At 41.1% G+C, this 23753-nt stretch overlaps 1 protein-coding gene and 1 long non-coding RNA gene across 2 annotated transcripts in view; one reads left to right on the top strand and one right to left on the bottom strand.

The window, feature by feature from the left end:
- Positions 1–455: 455 nt before the first annotated feature.
- LOC311047177 lies at positions 456–2959 on the top strand. Its single transcript, XR_014600942.1, has 2 exons — positions 456–1219; positions 1264–2959. It is a non-coding gene; the product is annotated as an uncharacterized lncRNA (long non-coding RNA).
- Positions 2960–4347: 1388 nt separating this feature from the next.
- loxl1 (lysyl oxidase-like 1) overlaps positions 4348–23753 on the bottom strand; it is a 42876-nt gene continuing 23470 nt past the window's right edge. The window contains exons 4-7 of the mRNA XM_084059803.1: positions 12830–12986; positions 11475–11570; positions 8787–8902; positions 4348–5601 (exon numbers count right to left, since the gene is read on the bottom strand). Of these exons, the coding sequence (XP_083915929.1) occupies positions 5595–5601; positions 8787–8902; positions 11475–11570; positions 12830–12986 (376 nt within the window). The 3' untranslated portion in view covers positions 4348–5594. The remainder of the gene's footprint in view (positions 5602–8786; positions 8903–11474; positions 11571–12829; positions 12987–23753) is intronic.

The following is a 23753-nucleotide window of genomic DNA, read 5'->3' as shown; positions in this document are numbered from 1 at the left end:
CCTTCACCGTGTCTTCTGCTTCCACGCTCAATTCAGGTGACTACAATGCTAATACTAGTAATACATTCACGCTCAACCTCACAATCATAAGCTTCTCCGTTTAGTGTTTCATTTGCGCGAGCGTGGAAAACTACTACAGCGCGCACCGTTACGGCATCTGCTAAGGGTAAACATCAGGGTTGCCAGGTTCAGGTTGGCATGCCAGGTTCTCTAAAAACAAGCGCCAGAAACAAGCAACCACCTTGCAAGCGGACCCCCTGCAACATAACAAATATAATTTCTTCAAATTTTTTTTTTCCACCGCTTTACTGCGCCCATTTCGGTACCCCAATATACACACGCCCACGCTGGGCCCCGTGCGCGGCTGGGGTTGAGGGGGGCGTAGCCCCCCGAAACTCTAGTTTTCAAAATAGGGCTTGAGTGACTTCAATTTCCATACAACATTTCCCCTGTTTTGTACGTAGGTGTGAATGACGTTATACACAGATGTGTATTCATTTACAGGAGCACAATAAAGTAACAGCGTGACAGTCGTTGCACAGAGCCCATGTTCCACACTGTGCACATGGAGGATGTGTAAATGTTTTCTTTTATTGGATATGACAAAACTGACAGGTGTTCAGAGTTACCAAAACATTCAAAATGTATCATCACACTGGGGATATAATTGTCACATAGTTTTACACAGTCATCCCGTTGTCTGAACTTATAGTCTGAGTATCACTTTGTTTTGGCTCGATGTGAGCTTACAGTCTCCAGGTATACCAGAATACAAGGACTAGCACAGCCATTCTCAACCTGTGGGCCGGGGCCAACTGGTGGGCCGTGAGGGTATTGTAAGTGGGCCCCCAATAATTGGAAAAACACTACGATTTTATTGATAATATAACAATATAAAAAACTAAAAAAAACGTATTAATTATGATAAATAGGAACTTAAAATATACTGTGTTCCATTAATCCAAGCCGGAAAATTCCGGAAAATCTGACCACTTAAGTGGTCATATGGGTGGGCCGTGGACACTGTTGATTCAAGTGGGTCCTGATCCAGAAAAGGTTGAGAACCACTGGACGAGTAGATCAAACCAGAGAATTGACTATTTACAGTACAACTTAAAGTCAATGGAATGTGGTAAATACAATGGAAAGGCAATGAAAATAATGACAGTTGACAACTTAAAAGTGTAAGTTTGTTGATGATTTTGGACTTACAGTATGTGTCTCTTACACAGTGGTGGACAGTAACAGGCTACCTTTACTAAGTATTTGTATTTTAGGATATTTTTGACTCTACTACATTTGAAAGGTAAATTAATCTTTTGAATCTACATTTCTAGGGGGACCAAAAAGTTGTGAAAATAGCAGATCTACAAGCTCACAATGTGTTGAGTAATGAGCCAATCTGCTATTTTCACTATCATTGAATCTTTTTCGAAAATTTCAATACAGCAATGCATCAATATTAAAAAGAAAATGTACTTGGTAATTGAATACTTAAGTATTTTTTAAAAGCATGTACTTTTATTCGAGTACAAATGTCACGCAGCAACTTTCGTATCTATATCTATACTATGATGCAATTACTGAGTACTTTGTCCACCACTAGCTCTTTCAGTGTATACCTATATTGGACATGCATCAAATTCTGGCTCAAATTGTAGGCAGTCAGTAAAGTATCTGTAAAGTATCAGTTCTTCAATGCAGTTGTTTTTTATCTACAGCAGTGCTTCCCAACCTGTGAGCAGGGGGCAAAGAAAGTCCTGGTATTTTTTTCTTTGAAACTTTTAAAAATGCGATTCACTGATAAATAAGAACTTGATATTGTAGGCTACTTAGTTGGTTACATCGATCCAACGTGCATGGCCCAAAATATACGCTAGAAAGTATTGGCATTTTGCACTATTAATGCCTTACTTCTTTGATATATTCAATAGACACCCATAGGGCTGGGCAAATAAACGCAAATATATCGAAACAGACATTTAAAACCAACAAGTAACAAAATTTTGCTCATGTAGGTTAATTGAATAATTGAGAAGCAGTTTTTTTAATATATATTTTATTTCATATATCAGTTCGACACCAAGAATCCTGATCGATTTTATAATTTTATAATCAATTTAATCGGTTAGTCTGATTAACCACTCAAGGCCTGTATTACAGTATACTTCATTGCACAATGGTGGCGTGCAAAAATAGCGAATAGCGAAACATAGCTAAATTAGCCGATCTAGGTCAGAACACGTCATGATATGACGCGTTGTGAGGTTGTAGATCGGCAATTTTCACTATGTTCAGTATAAATATATTTTTTAAATAATTGTTAATTAATCGGAATTGTGGCAAAAGTTATGAGATAATGGTGATATTGATTGGAGGTCATATGGCCCAGCCCTAGACACCTGGGGGTTTGTTTGGGAAATGTGTTGTGACAGAGATGTAGGAGGCCATTGTGAGCCATCACAGGGACTTGTAATGGGACCCACACTTTCATCTTCTGAAAAGAATGGTCAAAGTCAAAACTTTTCAAGTAAAAAAAAAAGAGAAAAAAAGAACACAAAACAGAATAAACTGAACTAAATATAGAAAATGATATTTATTAAAAAAGAAAAAAGAAAGACGTGCTATTCTTTTCAGAAGGTGATGATACAGGAAGAGGGGGGAAAAAAACAGCTCACTCATATAGAGAGGTAGGTAGACGTGGCTTTGGGGCAGTCTGCATCCCAACGACAAGTCTGTAGCAGTAGTCTCTTTTTTTTTGCCACAACACACTATTGAATAAAACAAAGAATGACTCATATGACTGATGGTAATATGTGTATGTATATCCTGGAATTTCACAAATTACAGTTACAGTAAAAATTAAAATACAAATAGGAAAGACGATGAAATCCCTCATTCATCAGTGGGACGTGGTAATAGTTGATGGATCACTTCACCCATTTTCAACCTATATTCATATACTGTAAATGGTCGTCACTAATGCTCATTATGAGATGGTACCATTTCTATGTCTACTCACTCTGTCTCAGAGGAGGGCTGTGGACAGTTCAGAAACCTGCCTACCAGTGTCATCATCGGTAGGCTGGTTTCGTCATTTCAAACAAGATTTCAAACTTTATTTTAATATTATTCACGCAAGAACAGTGGCTTCTAGTTCAGCTTTCAAGGAAGAGAAAGGCTGTGGTTTTTATTAGCTTGGAATCCCAATCTATGATTTCATTGGCAGGTGGGTTTCTGAACTGCCCATAGCCCACCAGTGTGTAGACAGAAATGGTGCCGTCTTATAATGAGCATTGGTGAGGACCAATTATATGAAGATAAGGTTGAAAATGGCTGAAGTGCTCCTTTAATAAGGCATGGTGAGATACAGCTCTGTTTAAGTGGTTAATGGACACTACAAATCGTGACTGTCAGATGGAAAAAAACTGTGTTTTTATTATAAAAATGATTAAAAAAAATGTGTGCTACACTCTTGTATGATGAACTAGGGCATTCATTTATTTAAAAAAAAAATAGTTGAAATATGGAGATACTAGGTTTCTGTCCGACATGCCAGCGACAAAATGCAAATGAGAACAAACCTGCGGTGAGTTTCGCTCTGGCTGGTAAACACAACATTAAATGGTTTGTGTTCCTGGAGAATCACTATATGACCATACTGCCTGGCCCAATGAGGCAGCCAGCTCACAAAAACACACACACACACACACATTATGACTCTTATGACTCACTGGGTAGCGCTCTCTCTCTCTCTCTCTCTCTCTCTCTCTGTGGTGGAAAGAAGCTGTGAGTACATTTACTCAAGTACTGTACTTAAAGGACCACTTCACCCATTTTCAACGTATAATATATTTGCTTCTCACTCATGCTTATTAAAAGATGGTACCATTTTGATGCTCCAGTAGGTCTGTAACTCAGGGGAGGGCTGTGGTCAGTTAAGATACACGCCCACCTGTGACATCATTGGTAGGCTGGTTTGGTCATTTAATACAGTATTTCAAACTTATTTTTTATTTTATTTTATCAATACAAGAACAATGGCAACAACTGTCCAGGCAGAGAAAATCCCAATTGATGATGTCACTGGTAGGCAGGTTTCTGAACAGTCCACTGCCCTCCTCTGAGACACAGACTGAGTAGGCAAAAATAGTGCCATTTTATAATGAGCAATAGTGAGGACCAATTATATGATATAGGTTGAAAATGGGTGAAGTCGTCCTTTAAGCAGATGTTGGAGGTACTATTACTTTACTCGAGTATTTCCATTTTCAATACATTATCCTTCTACTCCAATACATCTCAGAGGCAAATATTTTACTTTTTAATCCTATTTTATACTTCAGCCATTTGAAAAAAGGCGCGCGTTTTCGAGCTTGCAGATCTGCTACTTTTGATGCTTTTGTGTGACACTATTGTATGATCAAGTAGGGCGTTAATTTACAAAAAAAAACATAACAAGTTAGAATATGGAGATAAGAGGTTTTATATTGTGAATGTGATACGTTTACACATGAAGTACCTCTTCCACCACTGCTCGCTCTCTCTCTCTCTCTCTCTCTCTCTCTCTCTCTCTCTCTCTCTCTCTCTCTCTCTCTCTCTCTCTCTCTCTCTCTCTCTCTCTCTCTCTCTCTCTCTCTCTCTCTCTCTCTCTCTCTCTCTCTCTCTCTCTCTCTCTCTCTCTCAGACAGCATGGATGACTGCACCTGGGAAGGAAGGTACCCCCTCCTCTCTCTTTAATTGTATTAGTGTGGCTTGCAGTTGAACCCTGACTCGTGTGGGACCGTTCGTCTCAGCACCGCCACCATTTTCACGCCTTATTTGTAATCAAACGGAGCCAGCCACTCCTGGGGGGGGGGGGGGGGGGGGGGCAACAGATGTTTTTGGCCGTTCACCGGCACAGAAAGGAAACACATTTCAGTGCTGTCAGGTGGAAACCTTGTACTGTATGTTCAAAACCGTTCCTTTTTTATTATTATTATTATTAAAACAAAATTATAATAATAATAATATAGAATTTAAATAGTGAAAATAGCCAATCTACATGCTTTTATAGCTGCTATTTTCAGTACTTTTGTGCCACACTCTTAGACATAGAGATACAAGGTTTCCGCCCGACAGCAACAATTTGTAAATGTCTCCGCTGCGTGTCCTGGTGGAGTAACTTGGTAACATTAGGAGCCGTGGAGTAGCACTATGAGGGCTTGGATAATGACTATTGGAAAGAAGATTTCATTATGGAGACTGACTGGGGATCTGAATGGGTTTTGAGTGTGCACTGTACTGTGGCGTGTGCGTGTGCGTGTGTGTGTGTGTGTGTGTGTGTGTGTGTGTGTGTGTGTGTGTGTGTGTTTCTGTAGGCTAAATACTCCACATTCTTCAGTGCCAGTGAAGCCCTTTACGGGCCCAGGATACAAAGAAAAAAAAAACACGCACCACCAACAGCGTCGACAATGAAAAAGAAACTAAACAAAAAAAAGGAGATTCCATTCACATTTCAATGGAACAGCATTCCTCTGAGAGGCTGTGCCCGGCCCGGGCAGCCATCCATCCGTCCATCCCTCCATCCATCCCTCCATCCATCCCCAGTCCCATCAGGACCTGCAACAATGGACACACAAACAAAAGAACACATTGTTAGACAGACCATAATACTCAACACCACAGAAAAATGAAGAAATTAAGCCCAAAATGGAACAGCACGTATCGACTATCAAACACGCTGAACATAATCCGTTATTATCTTCCATATTATCGGCGCTGTCGGGCAGCAACCTTGTATCGCCATATTTAAACTTTTTATCGCCTCTGTCGGGTGGAAACGTCCAAAACTGTTACTTTTCACGATCAAAAGTAGCATATCTACAAGCTCAAAACGTGGCGCGAGGCACCGCGTTTTGAGCTTGTAGATATGCTACTTTTGATGCTTTTGTGTGACGCTGTAGGATGATCAAGTAGGGCATTCATTTACAAAAAAAAGTTTAAATATGGAAATAAGAGGTTTCTGCCCGACAGCAACGTTTTATAGCCAAGACTAAAATAGCCAATCTACAGTACAGTCAGACAACCAAATCTACTGTAATTGGTAGGCAGGTTTCTGAACTGTCCATAGTCCACCAATGAGACGCAGAGTGAGCAGACATACATTCGGCCATCTAATGAGCATTAGTTTTTGAGGTGCTTTTTTTTTTTTTACTTCACTTGAGTATTTCAATTCTACTCTCATAGGCAGAAGACAACTTTGCAGGTTTAGATTATTATTACAAAACATTCACCTAAGCCCTATTTTATACATTGGCTATAAATAAATAGCGAATTTACAAGCTCAAAAACGCATTGGCTCTGTGAGCTTGTAGATATGTATTCGTAGATGTGTATTTTTGAAAAAGTTGGACACATTTTTACAACCTCTTGTACTCTTACTTTGGTATTGCAATTTTGATACCAATACTCACACAAGTAAAACGATGAATAAAGGGCTTTGATTTTTACTTAAAGTAAGTAAAAGACAATTGGAGTACTCGCATGTAAGCGGAGCATATCACCTTTGCACACCATCTGCTTGGCGCAGGTGTGAAAATACAAGCTGCGTTTAAATGCTTAATCCCCCACAATCTCAGACACCTTTCACCATGCTGTTATTGTATTCATTCTATTTTTGTAGGATGTGTCTGTACAAATTCAGAGAGTTTGTAACTACTCCTGGTGGGTTTAAAAATTGCAATCATACATACTAAAGAAGACAAGACCGCAATGGAACTTTTTCCACAGATGTGTAAATGGCAGCTGAGAAGGTAATATTAATTGTGGGTATGTTTCATACCAGCACGGACATGTCCTGTACAGATTACTTAACGCTGGCACACAGAAACACCCAAATGAAACACACCCACATTACGTTATTATCCTTCAGCTGCCCTTTACACATCTGTGAAAAATATGTAGAATAAAGCATTGTCTTGTTTCTGTCCATTTCAACTGGTGTTGTTTGCCCCTGACAAGACAAAGGTTACGTTACGTGCTACCCTATGACACATAGCGATCAGCAATCTGATATAATCTGCCCAGACAAATGTGTTTCTTATTTGCATTAAAGGACCACTCACCCATTTTCAACCTATCTTCATATACAGTAAATGGTCCTCACTGGCCCTCATTGTAAGATGGCAGCATTTCTGTCTACTCACTCCGCGTCTCAGAGAACCCTGCCTACAAGTGACATCATCAGTAGCCAGGTTTGGTCATTTCAAACAAGAATTTACCCTTTTTTAATTTATTTTTTATTAATGCAAGAACAATGTATTCTCTTTCTGTTTCTATGCTTTTACATCAAAACGAAATAAAATACAAGGTTGAAATCCGATGATAGGTATCACTGGTAGGCAGGTTTTGGAACTGTCCAAAGGCCTCCTCTGAGACACAGATCAAATAGACAGAAATGGTGCCATCTTATAATGAGATCATTATTAAGGACCATTTATATGAAGATAGGTTGAAAATGGGTGAAGTTGGAGATACAAGGTTTCTGCCCGACAGCAACGATATGATATCCACTCATATATATCTACTCTCTATGCTCTCTATATCCCTACAAGATAGTAACACTGAGTGCACTGATATAAAGAGATATTGAACGGCGCCAACTCCCCTACTGCTTCCTTTGAGGCGAAATATGAAAGTTTCAGAGGTCATTAATCTTGACTCGAGAATGAGCACATAATTCATTAAATCATCAGATATTTCAGCAAAGAACCCATTAAGTCCACTAAGTAATTTAAAACACTGAGAGTCTGTCCATAAAACAGTGTTTGGCAGGCACCATGTCATGCCGTCTCGCCCCGCTCAGTGTGTACAGACCACATCATTAGCCCTCCGGTCGGGTTCGGGCTTCAATTCACACCGGGGCCACTCGCACTAAAAAATGAATGCACTCACATTACTGTAGGGCTGTGAGTCTCAACCTTTTTCATTTCAAGGACCCCACGTTTGATAAGCATTAGGTCACGGACCCCCCATTTGCTATGATTTTTCTCTGGGACCCCAGTCTGCACTGTGACACTGCACTCAGCGTCCCATCCCCACTCCCAAATCTTTATTTCCCTTTTTCCCCTCCCAATTTCCCTGCCAATTTCCACTTGAGCTCAATCACTTGTCACTGCTGACCTCTACTGGTTGGTTCGTTAGGGAGGGTGCAAATGAGTGCATGCCGCCTTCGATACATGTGAATCACCAGACGCTTTTCACATGACAATCTCAGTGGGAGAACGTAATGTGGAGGAACACGCTATTCCTCCCAGTTCAGCCCTCTACTGAACATGGGCCAACCTGATCACCCTCTCAGAGTAGCAAGTGCAGCAACAGAGATCGCCATCCCTGCCTGGCCACGATCAAACTACCTGCTGCTACTTTCTTCACGTGATGCTAATGTTTCAAAATAACAAATAACAACACCTGCATAATGATGCTAACGTTGTAATATGCACATATCTGCTTTTCAAATATGCTGTATATATCTTTATATCTATTTTAGTACTTTTGTGTATTTTTATCTTTTGTTCTATTTAACCTGTTTTTTATACAGTATCTTACCCTTGCACTCACTATACCTCTATCCTCTCCTCACAGAATACTACAAAACCAAAATGATGGAGCGTGCGCAAAAAAAAGTAATTTTCACCACTGCTTTGCACCTAAACTGTGACGTGACAAACAAAACTGATTCCGATCCTGATCACGGCCAATTGCGTTCGTATAGCTGCTGGGCTTGTTGGTTCATTCATACTCACTGTGTTATCTTGCAGTTGTTTGTGGTAACAAAGCGTCCTGTGTAGTGGACGTTGCACCTGACCACGTTGTTGGTGAAGTCTGATTCCAGTACTAGGTACTTGGGGTTGACCGTGAGCTGCACGGGGGACAAAAAAGAAAAGGTACAATTGAAAAGAGAGCATACAAAGAGCTATTTTCCACTACGAGGGGTAATAACCCCTAGAACCTTCCAAAACCTCAAACAATAGAGCACCGAAGTCTGATGTAATTTACACATCCTTGGTTTGTCTACCTGGTTCGCGGTTTTCCACCCCCATTCTGAATCCCATAGACGTATTTAATATCACGTCAAATAATAACTGTGTTCCAAAAATAAACAAATGACCGCGGCGGTTTGACTCTTGAAGCATCAACTGACGGTGAGAAAACGATAATGTTACTTCCGCCGAATTAGTTAAATTTTCGCCAGAAACAGACTGTATCAAATATAAGTGACTGACTATCATAAACGATACAGAACCTCCTCCCTGACAATATCGCCGAGACAGTTTGTTTATTTTTGGACCACAATTCTTATATGAGACGATTCTATGATGACCCAATGTTATTCTCCATAGAGAAATTACTTTACGAACCTGGGGATGAACGAGTGACGTCAGGACTTCGGTGGTCTATTCAGAACCCGTGGAGTTCTGTCATTCTTTCTTTACCCCCCCCCCCCCCCCCCCCCCACATTCCCGTTATAACCAGATCCAGAAGGGTTTTACATAATAAAAAAAACATAATGTAAAAAGTTAAAATAGCCAATCTACAAGCTCACAATATTTTGCAACGTGACAAATTGTAAGCTTGTAGATCTGCTAGGTTTATGCCCGACAGCAACGATAAACTTTCTGAATTCGGAGAACTCAGCGTAGCGTAGCACCTCCTGAGCAGGGCCCAAATTAGGTTCTGAGAACCTCATGCGAAACCGAGCTTATAGCGTATGAAAACAATCCAGAACCCGTGAAATATTAGTTCACTTTGCTCTTGTGGTCGGAAAAAGGACCTTTAGAGACCGTTCTGGAATTGGAGGAGGTCACAGGGTCAGGACAATGACATGTTTTATCAAAGCGTCATTGAGCTAGACATTGGAGACCCTACTGAAGCGGCTCCATTCATTGTTAAGGCTTAATACCTAAACCAAGTGGTTTTTCCCGACATGAATTGGGCTATGATTCTTCCTGGTTTAAAGACTGCACGAGGCATGTCGGATTCAAAGGAGTGGGAGTGCAGTGGATATCGCTGCTGTTGGCCAGAATACCCTGTATCTCCATGTTTCAACTTCTTAGGTTTTTTGTTTTGTTTGTTTTCACAAATGAATGCCCTACTTCGTCGTACAAGAGAGCCACGCAAAAGTAGCCAAACCAGTCGACTCTACAAAATTTGAAAGGTTATGTTTGTACATACACTGTATGTGGGTTTTATAAATATTGAACCAATGAAAAGCATTAAACCTTGCCTTCATATAATCTGTCGTCACTAATGCTCATTATGAGATGGCACCATTTCAGGTAACTCACTGTATCTCATTGGTGAGCTATGGACAGTTCAGAAAACTGCCTACCAATCATCTATGAGGATTCCAAGCTAATAGAAACTACAGCCTTTCTCTTTCTGGAAAATTAACATGCTGGAATAGAAGCCACTGTTCTGGCATCAGTAACAAAACAAACATCTATATTTTTAAATGTTGTTTGAAATGACCACACCTGCATACCCGATGATGTCACTGGTAGGCAGGTTTCTGAAATGTCCACAGGCCTCCTCGGAGACTTAAGACTGAATAGACAGAAGTCCTGCTATCTTATAATGAGCATTAGTGAGGACCAATTTGATAAAATGGTGACGTGGTCCTTTAAGGAGAGCTTGTGGCTATAAATAATAACTACATTGGACACACTGGAACACAGGTTCTTTTTCCCCTCCTCCATTTCCTGTAAAGTAACGTTTTGTGGACATACAAGGTTTCCACCGACAGCGACGGCGTGAAGCGCATTGTGTGGCATTGATCTCATCCATGTATTAAACTTTATGTGTCATTCAAGCGTGACCTGAGAATACAATGGCATATAATGTGGCTCTTTAATCCTTCAATCAAGTCAAGACCCGTGACAGCTTTACAGAGTCATTGAGGAACTGCAGCAAATGTCAAAACTCCACAGAAAGTTTCCATTCTGCTTTGTTGCAGTCACATCAATTATCTTTGGTGGAACAGACCATGATGGCTTCCTCAAAACTTTTCCAATGCCAAGGACTCACAAATACAGCAAACTCCAAAATAAGTAGATTTGCTATTATTGGAAGTTTTTGTGTTTATATTTGAAAACTTTTGACGATCTTGACAAATAATGACATGGCCCAAATTGCATGAGGTGGCGATCTGATGAATTGAATATCAAATGAAATTCATACGTGTGTGTGTGTGTGTGTGTGTGTGTGTGTGTGTGTGTGTGTGTGTGTGTGTGTGTGTGTGTGTGTGTGTGTGTTCATAGTCTCAATTTCCCATGAAGTGTGCCCTTGTGCTCCACCAGTGTTAAATTAATTTTATTGACTAAGACAAAAAATACATTTGATATTTAGTCGACTAAGACTAGACTAAGACTAAATCAGAATTTGCGGTAAAAATGAACACTGCTCCGTGCAGGAGCACTTCTCCTGGCTCTTACCTTTAATATGTAGTTTCCTGGCTGGATGTCGGTGATATCGATCCACTGGCAGTCGATATCAGCGTTGTAGGTATCGTAGCAGCCTGGACTGAGACCCTGGAGGAACACAGACATACAGTAACATGTGGAATAAAACCACAGTCACAATGACTTCATGCAGAATTGCAGGATCATCCGGTTTGAGGTATTCTGCCTGTTTGTTTCCCAAACAAGTGACCCCGTTTTTTGGGTCATACACACATTATCATTGGTCGCGAGCACATACAGTATAGTTTCCTACATATCGTTGCTGTCGGGCAGAAACCTCCATATTCTAACTTTTGTGTTTTTTTTTGTAAATTAACGTCCTACTTGATCACACTTCAGTGTCACACAAATGTATCAAAAGTAGCAGATCCACAAGCAATTTTTTAAATTTGAATCCTGTTTTGGACATACAGTATGAGGTTTCCACCCGACAGTGACGATATATTTTGTATTTAAGTAATATTTAACAAAACAAACATGGCAAAAAGAGACCGAGCATTAGGGCAGTTATGCAACGATATAGGCCTAAAGTGTGTTGGCACGACTCCACTCATCCATTACATCCTGCCAGGTTTAGGGGTTCAATTCCCACCGATGCCACCCACACTGAACATGTAAGCACTGATTTATAAAGGGCTTTGAATAAAAGTGTCCAAGTTGTTCACATATTGGTACCAAAATGAATAGTATTCACAAATCACAATTTCTGATGCCAAATTCTATGTTGTCGATCTCACGAGCTCGTCCGACCAGTTTTCACTTTGCAAATTCCAGCAAAGAAATTCTGCATAATGCCTCTGAAATGTTGACCATGGGGTACAGTATGACAATATACAGTATGTTCCCCTGGTGTACAGGTGCACAGTTTATAATTCACTTAGCTGAAGCCTGAAGTGCATGTCCTGCAGCTGAATTCAAAAGGATGCTGAATTAGCTGCGTCATATGAACGTCCAACAAACTTTTTCCCTTTCGTCACTTAACCACCTAAAGACGTACTGTATACACTTAGTCATATCATTATTCGCCTATGATGACATGGCCAAAATAGGGACGCATGCTATAGGTTGAAAGTGGTTCATGCAAATCGTCTCTGTCGGGGGGAAACCTCATTTTGTCCAAAACTGTTTCTTTTCAGGATTCAAATGAAAAAATAGCAAAAGTAGCAGATCTACAAGCTCAAAACGCGTTGACGCGTTTCGGGTTTTTGATGCTTTTGCGTGATGCTGTAGTATGATCAAGTAGGGCGTTAATTTACGGAAAAAAAGTTAGAATATGTAGATAAGAGATTTCTGCCCGACAGCAACGATATTCTCTGGTAATCCTTTACCTGTGTGTGAGAGGTGCAGGCATAACGCTTCAGGTGACCAAAGTCACATGTGGTGTCCTCCAGACAGAAGCTGGCCTTGTGTCCCTCCGCCACCTTGCGGCCGGTGGCCACCTCCAGCAGGTCATAATGGCTGAACTCATCCATACTGTGGTAGTGCCTGTTAGAGGGGAAAAAAGCAGGGGAACATTTAAAGTTTCACCAGAACACAACATGACATGCAACACAAAAGCAAGCAAACTGCACGTCATGCAGTTTTCCTGTGTTAAAAGTGAAATAGCAAGAAGCTCCCTTTTTCTACCTTGGGAATTCGTTGTGGACAGGCCATTGCTTATTAAAGGACCACTTCAGCTATTTTCAACCTATGTCCATGTAATTGGTCCTCACTAATGCTCATTATGAGATGGCACCATTTCTGTCTACTCGCGTGTCTCAGGAGGGCTGTGGACAGTTCAGAAATCTGCCTACCAGTGACATCATCGGTAGGCAGGTTTGGTGATAAAAAAAATCCATCCAAACGTATATGTTGTATTTATTTAATTAATGCAATGGACTTAAATACAAATACATTTCAGCCAATTAGAGTAGATGGACATTTTGCCATCTCATAATGAGCATTAGTGAGGAGTGAGGACCAATAATGAAGATACATTGAATATGGGCAAAGTGTTCCTTTAAATAAAAGAAAGCTTGGCAGCATTGTGAGGGAGTGTTGCTGCTTCACTTTTAAGAGGGAGAGGGAGTTTGAACCATGGGCGTGGGGCTGCAAGGGGGGAATGGCAGGTTTATCTGGTCATTTGTTTGTTTCCAGAGATTAGTTTATTTCCACTGAGGACCACTTTGGCAATAAAGGGCTTTTCGGTAATGCATTTAAAAGCGCTATCTTCTGGGACTCGGTGTCATCATGATTCTACTTTGAATGCTTGTGCTTTTACATTTCTAATAAAAATCCAATCAGATCACAGGATGTGAGGCAATGCGGTCGCGCGTGCCAGAATGCAGGGCGGTTCCTTCAAACAGATGGCCCCGGTTCGCATGTTGAAAGAATGATGCACTGGGTCTGGTCTCACCCACTAATGATTGCTTATAGAAATCATCAAGCTTACGCTATCGCATCGTAGATCTTAGTGGACCATCAGATTGGGAGCACAGTTCAGTGACCTTCCAGACTACACACCGTTATAAGCAGGGCTGGAAATTAAGTAAGTACATTTAATCGAGTGCTGTACTTGTCCACTTAAACCCTACTATCCATATTTGTGGGGAAGGCATTCGTAGAAAATTTCAGATCGACAAGCTCACAACGCGTCGCGATGCGACGCGTTGTGAGCTTGTCGATCGGCTATTTTCAGCGAAAGCCTTCCCCACAATAATAGAAAACTGAAAATACACTAGTATGCAGTAGAGCCCTGAGGGACGTTGGTCAACGTGGTAAGTGGTTAAGGGTTTTTAAGTACTGTGATTAGATGTATTTATTAAAAAATGACATAAAAAATTCATGAAAAAAAAAGTAATTAAAAAAAAACACGTCCCCTCAAGTATTAGAAGGACAATATCAGTCCCCAGAATCAAGGACGTGTGTTTTCAATGGATCTAAAATGGTTAAAATGGAGTTTGAAGTTATAATGGGTTTAGATAGGAAGGTCTGATAAAATTACTCAATACTGGAAGTAAGACGTTAAAATGACCCCAAACATGTTTGAAAGTGAAATATCCCTTTAGGTCCTATTTTACAATTTAGCTATTGAAAAATAGCCGATCTACACGCTCACAACACTTTTACAAGTATATTTTTCAATACAGGCCTTTTACTATGTAACAGATTATTTCTATATTGAGGTATTGCTACTTTTACTTGAGTAAAGAAAAAAAAAGTAACTTCTTCCACCATTGGTTCTGAGGAGAAGTATACGAGTACAGGCATGTTACCAGGGTTATCAAGGGGGCATCATCCTTCAAATATTTATCTCGTACAAACAAGGTGGGGTTGTTGCCAAAGCAAGCAGTGTATACATCTTTTGATGATTTTATTCCATCAAGACCCGTGCATATTATAACAAATTATAGGTATTCTGTAAACAGAAATGACAGTAAGTAAGAAAGAAATGACAAGTCATATTATACCAGGTGCTGTGTGTGTGTGTGTGTGTGTGTGTGTGTGTGTGTGTGTGTGTGTGTGTGTGTGTGTGTGTGTGTGTGTGTGTGTGTGTGTGTGTGTGTGTGTGTGTGTGTGTGTGTGTGTGTGTGTGTGTGTGTGCGTGCGTGTGTGCGTGCGTACGTGTGCGTGCGTGTGCGTGCGTGCGTGCGTGTGTGCGGGTGAGTGAGTGATTGTTTTCATAGACCTGATTGCTTGTTTTTTGGATTGCTTGTTTTTCTCGCCAAACCTGGCAACATTATGCAACATGCGACGCTAAACGCTAATAATGTACTTGAGTAAATTCTTTGAAGATTTGTACTGTACTTTTGGACTTGTCCTCCACTGTAAATAAGACATAGAGGAGTTGTTGATTTGCTCAACCTGTGGCACCTCACCTGTTCACATTTAGATTGTCAGTGATGTTGCAGCATGGATAAACATATCACAAAGTATCAAAGGACAAGATATTCTAATTAATGACAACAATAATGCACTGATGAGACAAGACATTAACACCCTAATGATGTATGAATGCCGTTAATTACTTTGTAGCAATCTGCAAAGTAAGATCAGAGGTGTGTGCGTGCGTGTGTGTATTTGCATTTGTGTGTATAATTATGAGCACGCGAATGTGAGTGTGCTTTGATGCACGTGTAAGTGTGTGATTTTGTGTGTAGATATACGAGTGTCTTTGGGTACTTACTTTGTATGTCGTCTCTGTCGGGTGGAAACCTCATTACGTCTAAAACTGTCACTTTTCAGGATTCTAATTCAAATATAGTAGATCTACAAGCTCAAAACTCGTCACTTTGTGCGTTTCAAGCTTGCAGATTTTTGATACTTTTGTGTGACGTTGTTATGATCAAGTAGGGCGTTAATTTACGAGAAAACACAAACATTTAAAATATGGATCTAAGAGGTTTTTGCCCGACAGCAACGATGTGTTTGTGTGAGTTTGCACAGCTTTAAAAGCCTAGGAAAGCCTGGATGCACACGACCACCTCAAACCAGAAACCTTGTATGTCCAAAACTGTTACATTTTAGGAAATGGGGAATAAAGAAACAATGGATCCAATGTCAGTATTTAGTCAAAAGCAATGCAATTTTTAACTGGTTCAACATTTATGAAATCGACAGACCCACATAACCACTTTCATTTTGTGACACTCTTCAGGGCATAATCTATGGAAGAAAAACATAATAATTGCAATGTAGAGATATGAGGCTTCTGTCCAACAGTGACGAATTGCAAATTTGAAACAAGTGACTGAGTGTCTGTGAGCGCCTCTGTCAACGATGTGGTCCATTTGAAATCACTTACGGTACTAACTGTCATTGCACTTGGACCTCTGCCAGATGTCAAAGTGACCCAGGACAGGAGCCTATTCACTTCATGAGCCGTGCTGTGCACAGTGCCAGCACGGTGATATTAGGGCTGCAACTATCCATTCATTTACACAGCGATTATTCTATCGATTATGCTTTGGTTTAATTGAATAATCAAGAAGCATTTTATAATAATATAATCAACTACATCAATTAGTCTGAACCACTTAAGCCCTATTGTTGCACAACAATAGCAAAACAAATCTACAAGCTCATAACGTGGCTAAACAAAAGTAAAAAATAGTACATTTTTATTAGAATCAATTAATTATTTCGTCTCTGTCGGGTGGACACCTCATATGTCCATAACTGTTACTTTTCAGGATTCAATGTGGAGATGAGAGGTTTCTGCCCGACAGCAACGATGTGTTATAAACAATTAAATTGATATGTTTGATTAATTGCTGCACCCCTAGTTGATATTGTTCTGTGATATGGAGCAAAATGACAGTCCTCTGAAAAGGTGGATTTTCTTTTAAGCCCTTTGACATACCAAAAAGTGCACAAGTCTTAATTTCATTACATTGTGTTTTTTTCTTCAGGATGACACAAAATAAGCAAAACAACAACAACAAAACATCAATTGACCTCAGTATCCTTTTTGTGTAATAACTAGACCTCAAGGAGATGAGACCATGAAATGATGCATTGAGCAAGAGTAGTGGGAGCCAGGAAATGTGTTGAAATAACATTTGGTGACATTTGCTGTTTGTTTGTTTGTTTTTTTGGGGGAGAAATTACAGCCGGAGGGCCTTTAATCCCAAGGGGGCCTTTTACCCCACTAAAGATAATTACGTATCACAGCTCTATCACTCTCACTGGGTCTGTTTTGAGAGTTAACCACATTAACAATGGTCTCCCTATTCTGGGTATGTCGTCATAGGCCAACATTCTCAAAAATAGCGTGGCTCTAGATCATACATGGGCAACTGGCGGCCCCCATCTTCACTTAATGCTTCCCGCGGGTCGATATCCCAATACTGATTTATTATTGATTTCAGGTGTTTCAATTCCGAACATGCAAGTTTAATGTACTTGACCTATTGTTACCTTACTACAGTCCATTGTATTAAATTGTATTTATTTTAATGTCCATTGTATTTGTATTTAAGTTCATAAAGTGAATATAAGTACTGCATGACAATGTCTTTACTTTTATTAAATAGAAATGTTACACTTAATACTAATTGTTAGTATCCCTTTATGTGTGACTATCATGGGCTATTTGAGTGATGGGGTTTACAGCAGTGTTTCTCAACCTTCTGGATCAGGGCCCACTTGAAAATATTTAAAGTGCTCATGGCCCACCCATCTGACCACTTAACACGGCAGGTTTTAAAGAAGAAAATACTTTCTTTTTTTTGTACTTATCACTTATCATCAAAATCTTAGCGTTTTACCAATTATTTGGGGCCCCGCTTAAAATATCCTCATGGCCCACACAGGTTGAGAAGAAGTGAGAGTGGAAATGTAGTGGCCCTCTCCATCATCAAAGTTGCTCACCCTTGATCTAGATACTTAACTTGTACACCGTACCCCGGGGTTTGCACGGTGACAATAGCCAATCTACTGTACAAGGTCACAACTCGTAGTTGTAGATCAGCAACCTTCATCGTATGACAGTGTCAGGCTTAAGTGAAGAATCAGTTCATGAACAAAGCCATGCCAGTGAGGTCAAACCGTATCAACAGGGGCCAGAATAAGATGGGCCTTTGCTTGCGATCTTCAATTATTCAAATCAATTATCGTCTCTTCCGGGTGGAAACCTCATATGTCCAAAACTGTTACTTTCAAAACAGTAGCAAAAGTAGCAGATCGACAAGCTCAAAACGCGCCATTTCGCGCCGTATTTCCAGCTTGCGGATCTGATACTTGTGATACTTTTGTTAGTGTGATCAAGTAAGGCGTTACAAAAAAACATCAAAAGTTACAACATAGAGATAGGAGGTTTCTGCCTGACAGCAACGTTATTCTTGATGAATGAAACTCACGCGAGCCTAAAGTGTCGGACTACTTGAGTGCTGCTTGTTTTGTATGGATGTCACACAGGTGAGGTAAGCCCTGGACCCCGTACAGTCAGACACAAAAGTCAGACGGTGAATAATGCCAGTGCTCCTGAGCTCATGGTCCATGTTTCAACATGGACGACGACTTTTACTGGAACAGTCATTAAAGACTGAATGAAGACTTGGAAGCGAAAAGTGGGTACTTTCCACCGATGGAGCAAGTGACAATAATACAAACTCATATTTTCCATATTAAAAGGGGGGTAACAGAGTGAAGAGGTGCACTCAGGTGGAGTGCCGTTTGCCAATCTCCGTGGGGGCGGAAAGCAATCTGTCCCACCGCGTTCTGATAAGGCAATTTATGCTCTGCTGCCACTATACATCGCTGTTACAACACAAGGCCGCTGTGAATGACTTCCACTTGATATCCAGCATTGGTGGAAAGTAACTAAGTACATTTGCTCAAAGTACTGTTACTAAGAACAAGTTTGAGGTACTTTTATCTGAGTATTTCTATTTTGCAATACTTTTCACTCCACTACATCTCTGAGGCAAATATTGTACTTTTTTACAACTCACAATTATTTGAAACCATTTCTTACAAGTTATTTTGTAGATTTAGAATGTTATTATTACCAATTAAGCCATATTTACTCTCTAATCTAAAATAGGCGATGTAAAAGCTCACAACGTGTTGCGATGCTACACGTTGTGAGCTTGCAGATCTGCTCATTTTAAATATTTTTGAAACAAACATTCTGCCTAATGAGTACTTTTACTTTGGGTACCTTAAAGCAGCACTATGTAACTTTTTTTTATGAATAAAATGTAATTTTAAACTGTATAGTATGGTAGTATTTTAATACAATGTAACTTATACAATTGTGGTGGTTGTATTTGGTCTCCCTGCTCTTAGACATTTAGATCCTGTGTCTTGGTGAGACATGACCTTTGACACAATCCTGTTTCTGCTTTGACACAAATTTTGTCCTGAAGGTCCAGATTAAATGTATCCCCTGATTAAGCTATTAGCTCAATGGTAAAACATTCAACAATTTCCTGTTCAAATCCGGGGTAGAACAGGACAATTACATAGTGCAGCTTTAAGTATTTTGATGCAAATACTTAACTTAAGTCAAATATTGGCTACAGGACGTGCAACTTTTAATTAAGTTTAAAAATATATATATATCTGAGTACTTCTTTCACCAGTGCTGCACAAAAGGGCGCTGTGAATGACTTCCACTTGATATCCAGTATAAGACAGATCAATCATGGGGGGCTATGCCTCTGTATCTATGAATGGCACACTTGGGGGGACTGGTGCAATAGTGTGTGTTGCGTGTGTGTGTGTGTGTGTGTGTGTGTGTGTGTGTGTGTGTGTGTGCGCGCGCGCGTGTGTGCGTGCTGTGCGCACATACTTGTATTACTATACTTGAGAGCACCAAATGCCCCCATAGGTATAGTAGAATTTGACAAAGTTTTGTCTTCATGGTTAAAATCATTTTTGGGAAGTTTGGGGTTAGGATCGGGATTAGACAGAGGTTAGGTTTAGGGGTTGGTGATACAGTTATGCCTAAAATAGCCAAGCTAATCTACGATCAGCTATTTTTCAGGGAAACAATTACACACACCCCCCCCAACAAAAATGGCAATCATAAAATGAATGTCCTCACAAGTATAGTAATACAAACATGTGTGTGTGTGTGTGTGTGTGTGTGTGTGTGTGTGTGTGTGTGTGTGTGTGTGTGTGTGTGTGTGTGTGTGTGCGTGCGCGTGTGCAATGTGCGCGCACGTGTGTGTATGTGTGTATGAGTGATGCATGCTTGTACGCCTCAGTGCCTGGCCGTCTTTGGATGAGGGAATTTGGAGGACGCCAGGGGGTTGAAACGCTCTTTATTTTTGTTCCCACACCAGGCATTTATTTGGATGGAAGTCTTGAGATGATTATCTGTGCTTGTACTGTACTGTACGTGTGTGTGTGTGTGTGTGTGTGTGTGTGTGTGTGTGTGTGTGTGTGTGTGTGTGTGTGTGTGTGTGTTTGTGTGTGTGTGTGTGTGTGTGTGTATGAGCTGTCTGGAAGGGGTCCTTGCCTTTACTCAGTATCATAGCCCCCCCCCCCACCCACACACACACACACACACACACACACACACACACACACACACACACACACACACACACACACACACACACACACACACACACACACACACACACACACACACACACACGGCTATGTCAGCTATAGGGAATGCAGTGTTGGAAGAACACAGCGGCTGCTTAAATAAGAATGGCTAGTAATCCTTATATCATCGCTGTCAGGCAGAAACCTCGTATCTCCATGGTTCAACAAGTTCGTCGTACAAGAGTCAGTGTCACGCAGAAAATAGCCGATCTACGACCTCACACCCATATTCTAACTTTATGTTTTTTTTCCGTAAATTAACGCCCTACTTGAGCATCACACAAAAGCATCAAAAGTAGCAGCGCCTCATTTCGAGCTTGTAGATCTGCTACTTTTGCTACTTTTGAATTGGAATCCTGCAAAGTATAAGTTTTGGACGTATGAGGTTTCCGACCGGCAGAGGCGAAATATTGAACCGACGAAAGTAATAACCACATGGGAACACAGGTTCTTTTTTTGGGGGGCGGGGTAATTTCCTGAAAAGTAACTGTTTCATACATACATACAAGGTTTCCACCAGACAGCGACGATATACAAAACATTCCAATCCTTCTCCATACACCCATGAGTCATTTTCCACTTGTGTTGCAACAGTACAGGGACTTCGAGGGATGGAGGGGGGTTGGGGGGGGGGGGTCACAGTCTGGGGCTGAGTGTGTGTTATTACACAGAAACAAGGCCTGTATGGGAACTATTTAGCACAGGCCTGACATGCTGCATTCCAAGCACTACACACAGAGAAATAAAGGTGCCCAAATCAAACCGAAACTGGTTCTTCAGTAGCAGTGGTTCTACTTTTTATTTTTTCAAAAGTGTAGAAGAATTAAAAATAAAACAGATCTGCAAGCTCACAACACGTTGCGTTATGAGCTTGTTGAGTATACAATCGTCTATATATGAACACAATTGGCCCGTGTTCAGGGGAGGGAAGCCGAGTGGGGAGACTGATATCACTGCATGTATTCCGACGGGCTGGGACAGCACCTGTCAGCTAGGGAGTGTTGGGCGGGAGTAGGACTCTACGTCCCCCCAGGGGAGTCCTCACTTACAGGTGAGCCCGTAGGATACAACAGCAGTGATAACACACACATGTGTGCGGGGAGGAATCAATTGGCAAAAGGAATAAAAAGCAAAAAAACAACAACCCTGGAATCCCCCCAAAGAACCCCTGGGGGTCCCTGGACCCCACTTTGAGAACCCCTGCTTCAGAGTGATGCCATAATAGAACAGTGTTTCTCAAACTTTCTCATAATCAAGGACCCCCATAACTCTCAGAGTTACAGACCTGTTAGTGCCATTTGGAACCCCCTCAAGGACCCCTGGGGGTCCCCGGACCCCCCACTTGGAGAACCACTGCCATAGCAGAACTGTTTTTGGATCCAGAAATAACCGTTCAACCTGGAACCTTTTAGCCACTTTTGGACCCCGGGAAGACATGGTTGCTATGGCACTAGCCAATGAGGATCCTTATAAAAGACAAGACCTAATCTAATCACTTTCAGCTCCAAATGGACCCTTAATGAATGAAGTCCATTGTAAAAAAAAAAAAATCAAAAATGTAAAAACAGAAATTGGACCCTTTCAGATCCATTTGGTGCCATTTATACGGCCTGGCAGTTACAGACCCGCAAGTGTCCATTTGGACCTCTGGTGGTCCCCGGACCCGAAATGGAGAAACATTGAGTTAAAAGATTCAAACTTTGTCATAGCTCGTGAAACCCAAGAGAATCCCATTTCCGTTTCCCTGCTTTGAATACTCAAGTGAGAAGGACTGCACTGGATGTAAAAACCTGAATAAAACGTCTCTACTACACAGTTTATGTGAATCAAATGTAGGGCAATAAAGTTTATTGTCAGAATCTGGGCCACATATTTTCATTCCCTGAAGAGAATTTCTCAATGGCCAACGGTTATGTTCTACTAACCTACATGCAAAGTGATGGACAAACAAACCCTAGTCAAAGTATAGATACTCATGGTGCCAAATTTGCCAAATTTGTACTTAAAATACAAGCTTTGCATCACGTTTCGATCTTTTAAATCTGCAACTTTTGCTACTTTAGAATTCGAATCCTGAAAAGTAACAGTTTTGGACATAACTGGAGGTTAAACAACAGTATTAGGGCTTGGGAGTGACGGCGCCTATAGACAAAATTGGTGAGGGGGAAAAAAGTAAGTTTATATATAAAAAAAAAGAGAGATTGACGGGGGGAAAGAAATATTGATTTGTCATTCCGCTCACAATGCCCAGTGCAACGATTGCCTCAGCACGTCTCCCATCTACCCCCCCACCCCCCCCCCCCCCCCTCCCCCCATGTGGGTACAAGGCTGACGACACACAGCCAGACACATTGCCAGTTTTCCAATGCAGTAGGTTCTCAAACATTATCATGTCCTGGACCCCTAAATGAATATGTATTCTTGCGGACCCCAATCTGAAAAGATTTTGTGCCAGGGACCCGTTTTTTGAACATAGCCGATGTACGACAGTGGTCAAACTGATTTTGATGCTTCATTAACCATTTTTGTTGGAACCCCCCCAAGGGTTACGGTTGGGGGGGTTCGGACCCCACTTTGAAAACCACTGGCGTAGAGCATAGGTTCTCATAGTGGGGTCCGGGAACCCCCAGGGGTCCTTAGGGGGGTTCCAGGGGGTCCCCAGCAAAAGCAGTTAAGATAGCGTCACAATCATTTTAACCCCTTTATCCATTTATGTGTTGGCTATTCAAATATAGTAGATCTACTAGCATTGTGCCGTGCTGTGAGCTTGTACATCTGCTATTTTTGAAAATATTTGAAAAATATAGAACATTTATTTAACACAAATCTTCTCTTCTGGGGGTCCCTGGCACAAAATCTTCTCAGATGGGGAGCCGCGGCCAAATAAATATCAATTTGGGGGGTCCTTGGCACGAAAAAAAAAATAGTTTGAGAACCACTGCCCCCTTGGGGATCCCCAGACCCCACTTTGAGAACCACTGGCGTAGAATGACGACACCCAGCCAGCCAGCCAGCCAGTGGACATTGCCAGTTTTATTTTCTAAAAGGCCATACAGTCGAACATTCCTCACAGATGAGCCCAGCCCGGCCCGGGCCCGGCCAGCGAGGCGAGTGGAGCTTGGCAGGCCAGGGGCGAGCAGCACAGTGGTTGAGCAGACAGACGTGTTGAAAAGTGAGACACAGAGCAGCCATGGGATGCATGGAGCATGG

Source organism: Gymnoscopelus microlampas (genome assembly GCF_963454915.1).
Source record: "Gymnoscopelus microlampas genome assembly, chromosome: 1".
Classification (NCBI taxonomy): domain Eukaryota; kingdom Metazoa; phylum Chordata; class Actinopteri; order Myctophiformes; family Myctophidae; genus Gymnoscopelus; species Gymnoscopelus microlampas.
The sequence above is the reverse complement of the archived record's forward strand: the minus strand, read 5'-3'. Positions and strand labels throughout refer to the sequence as shown.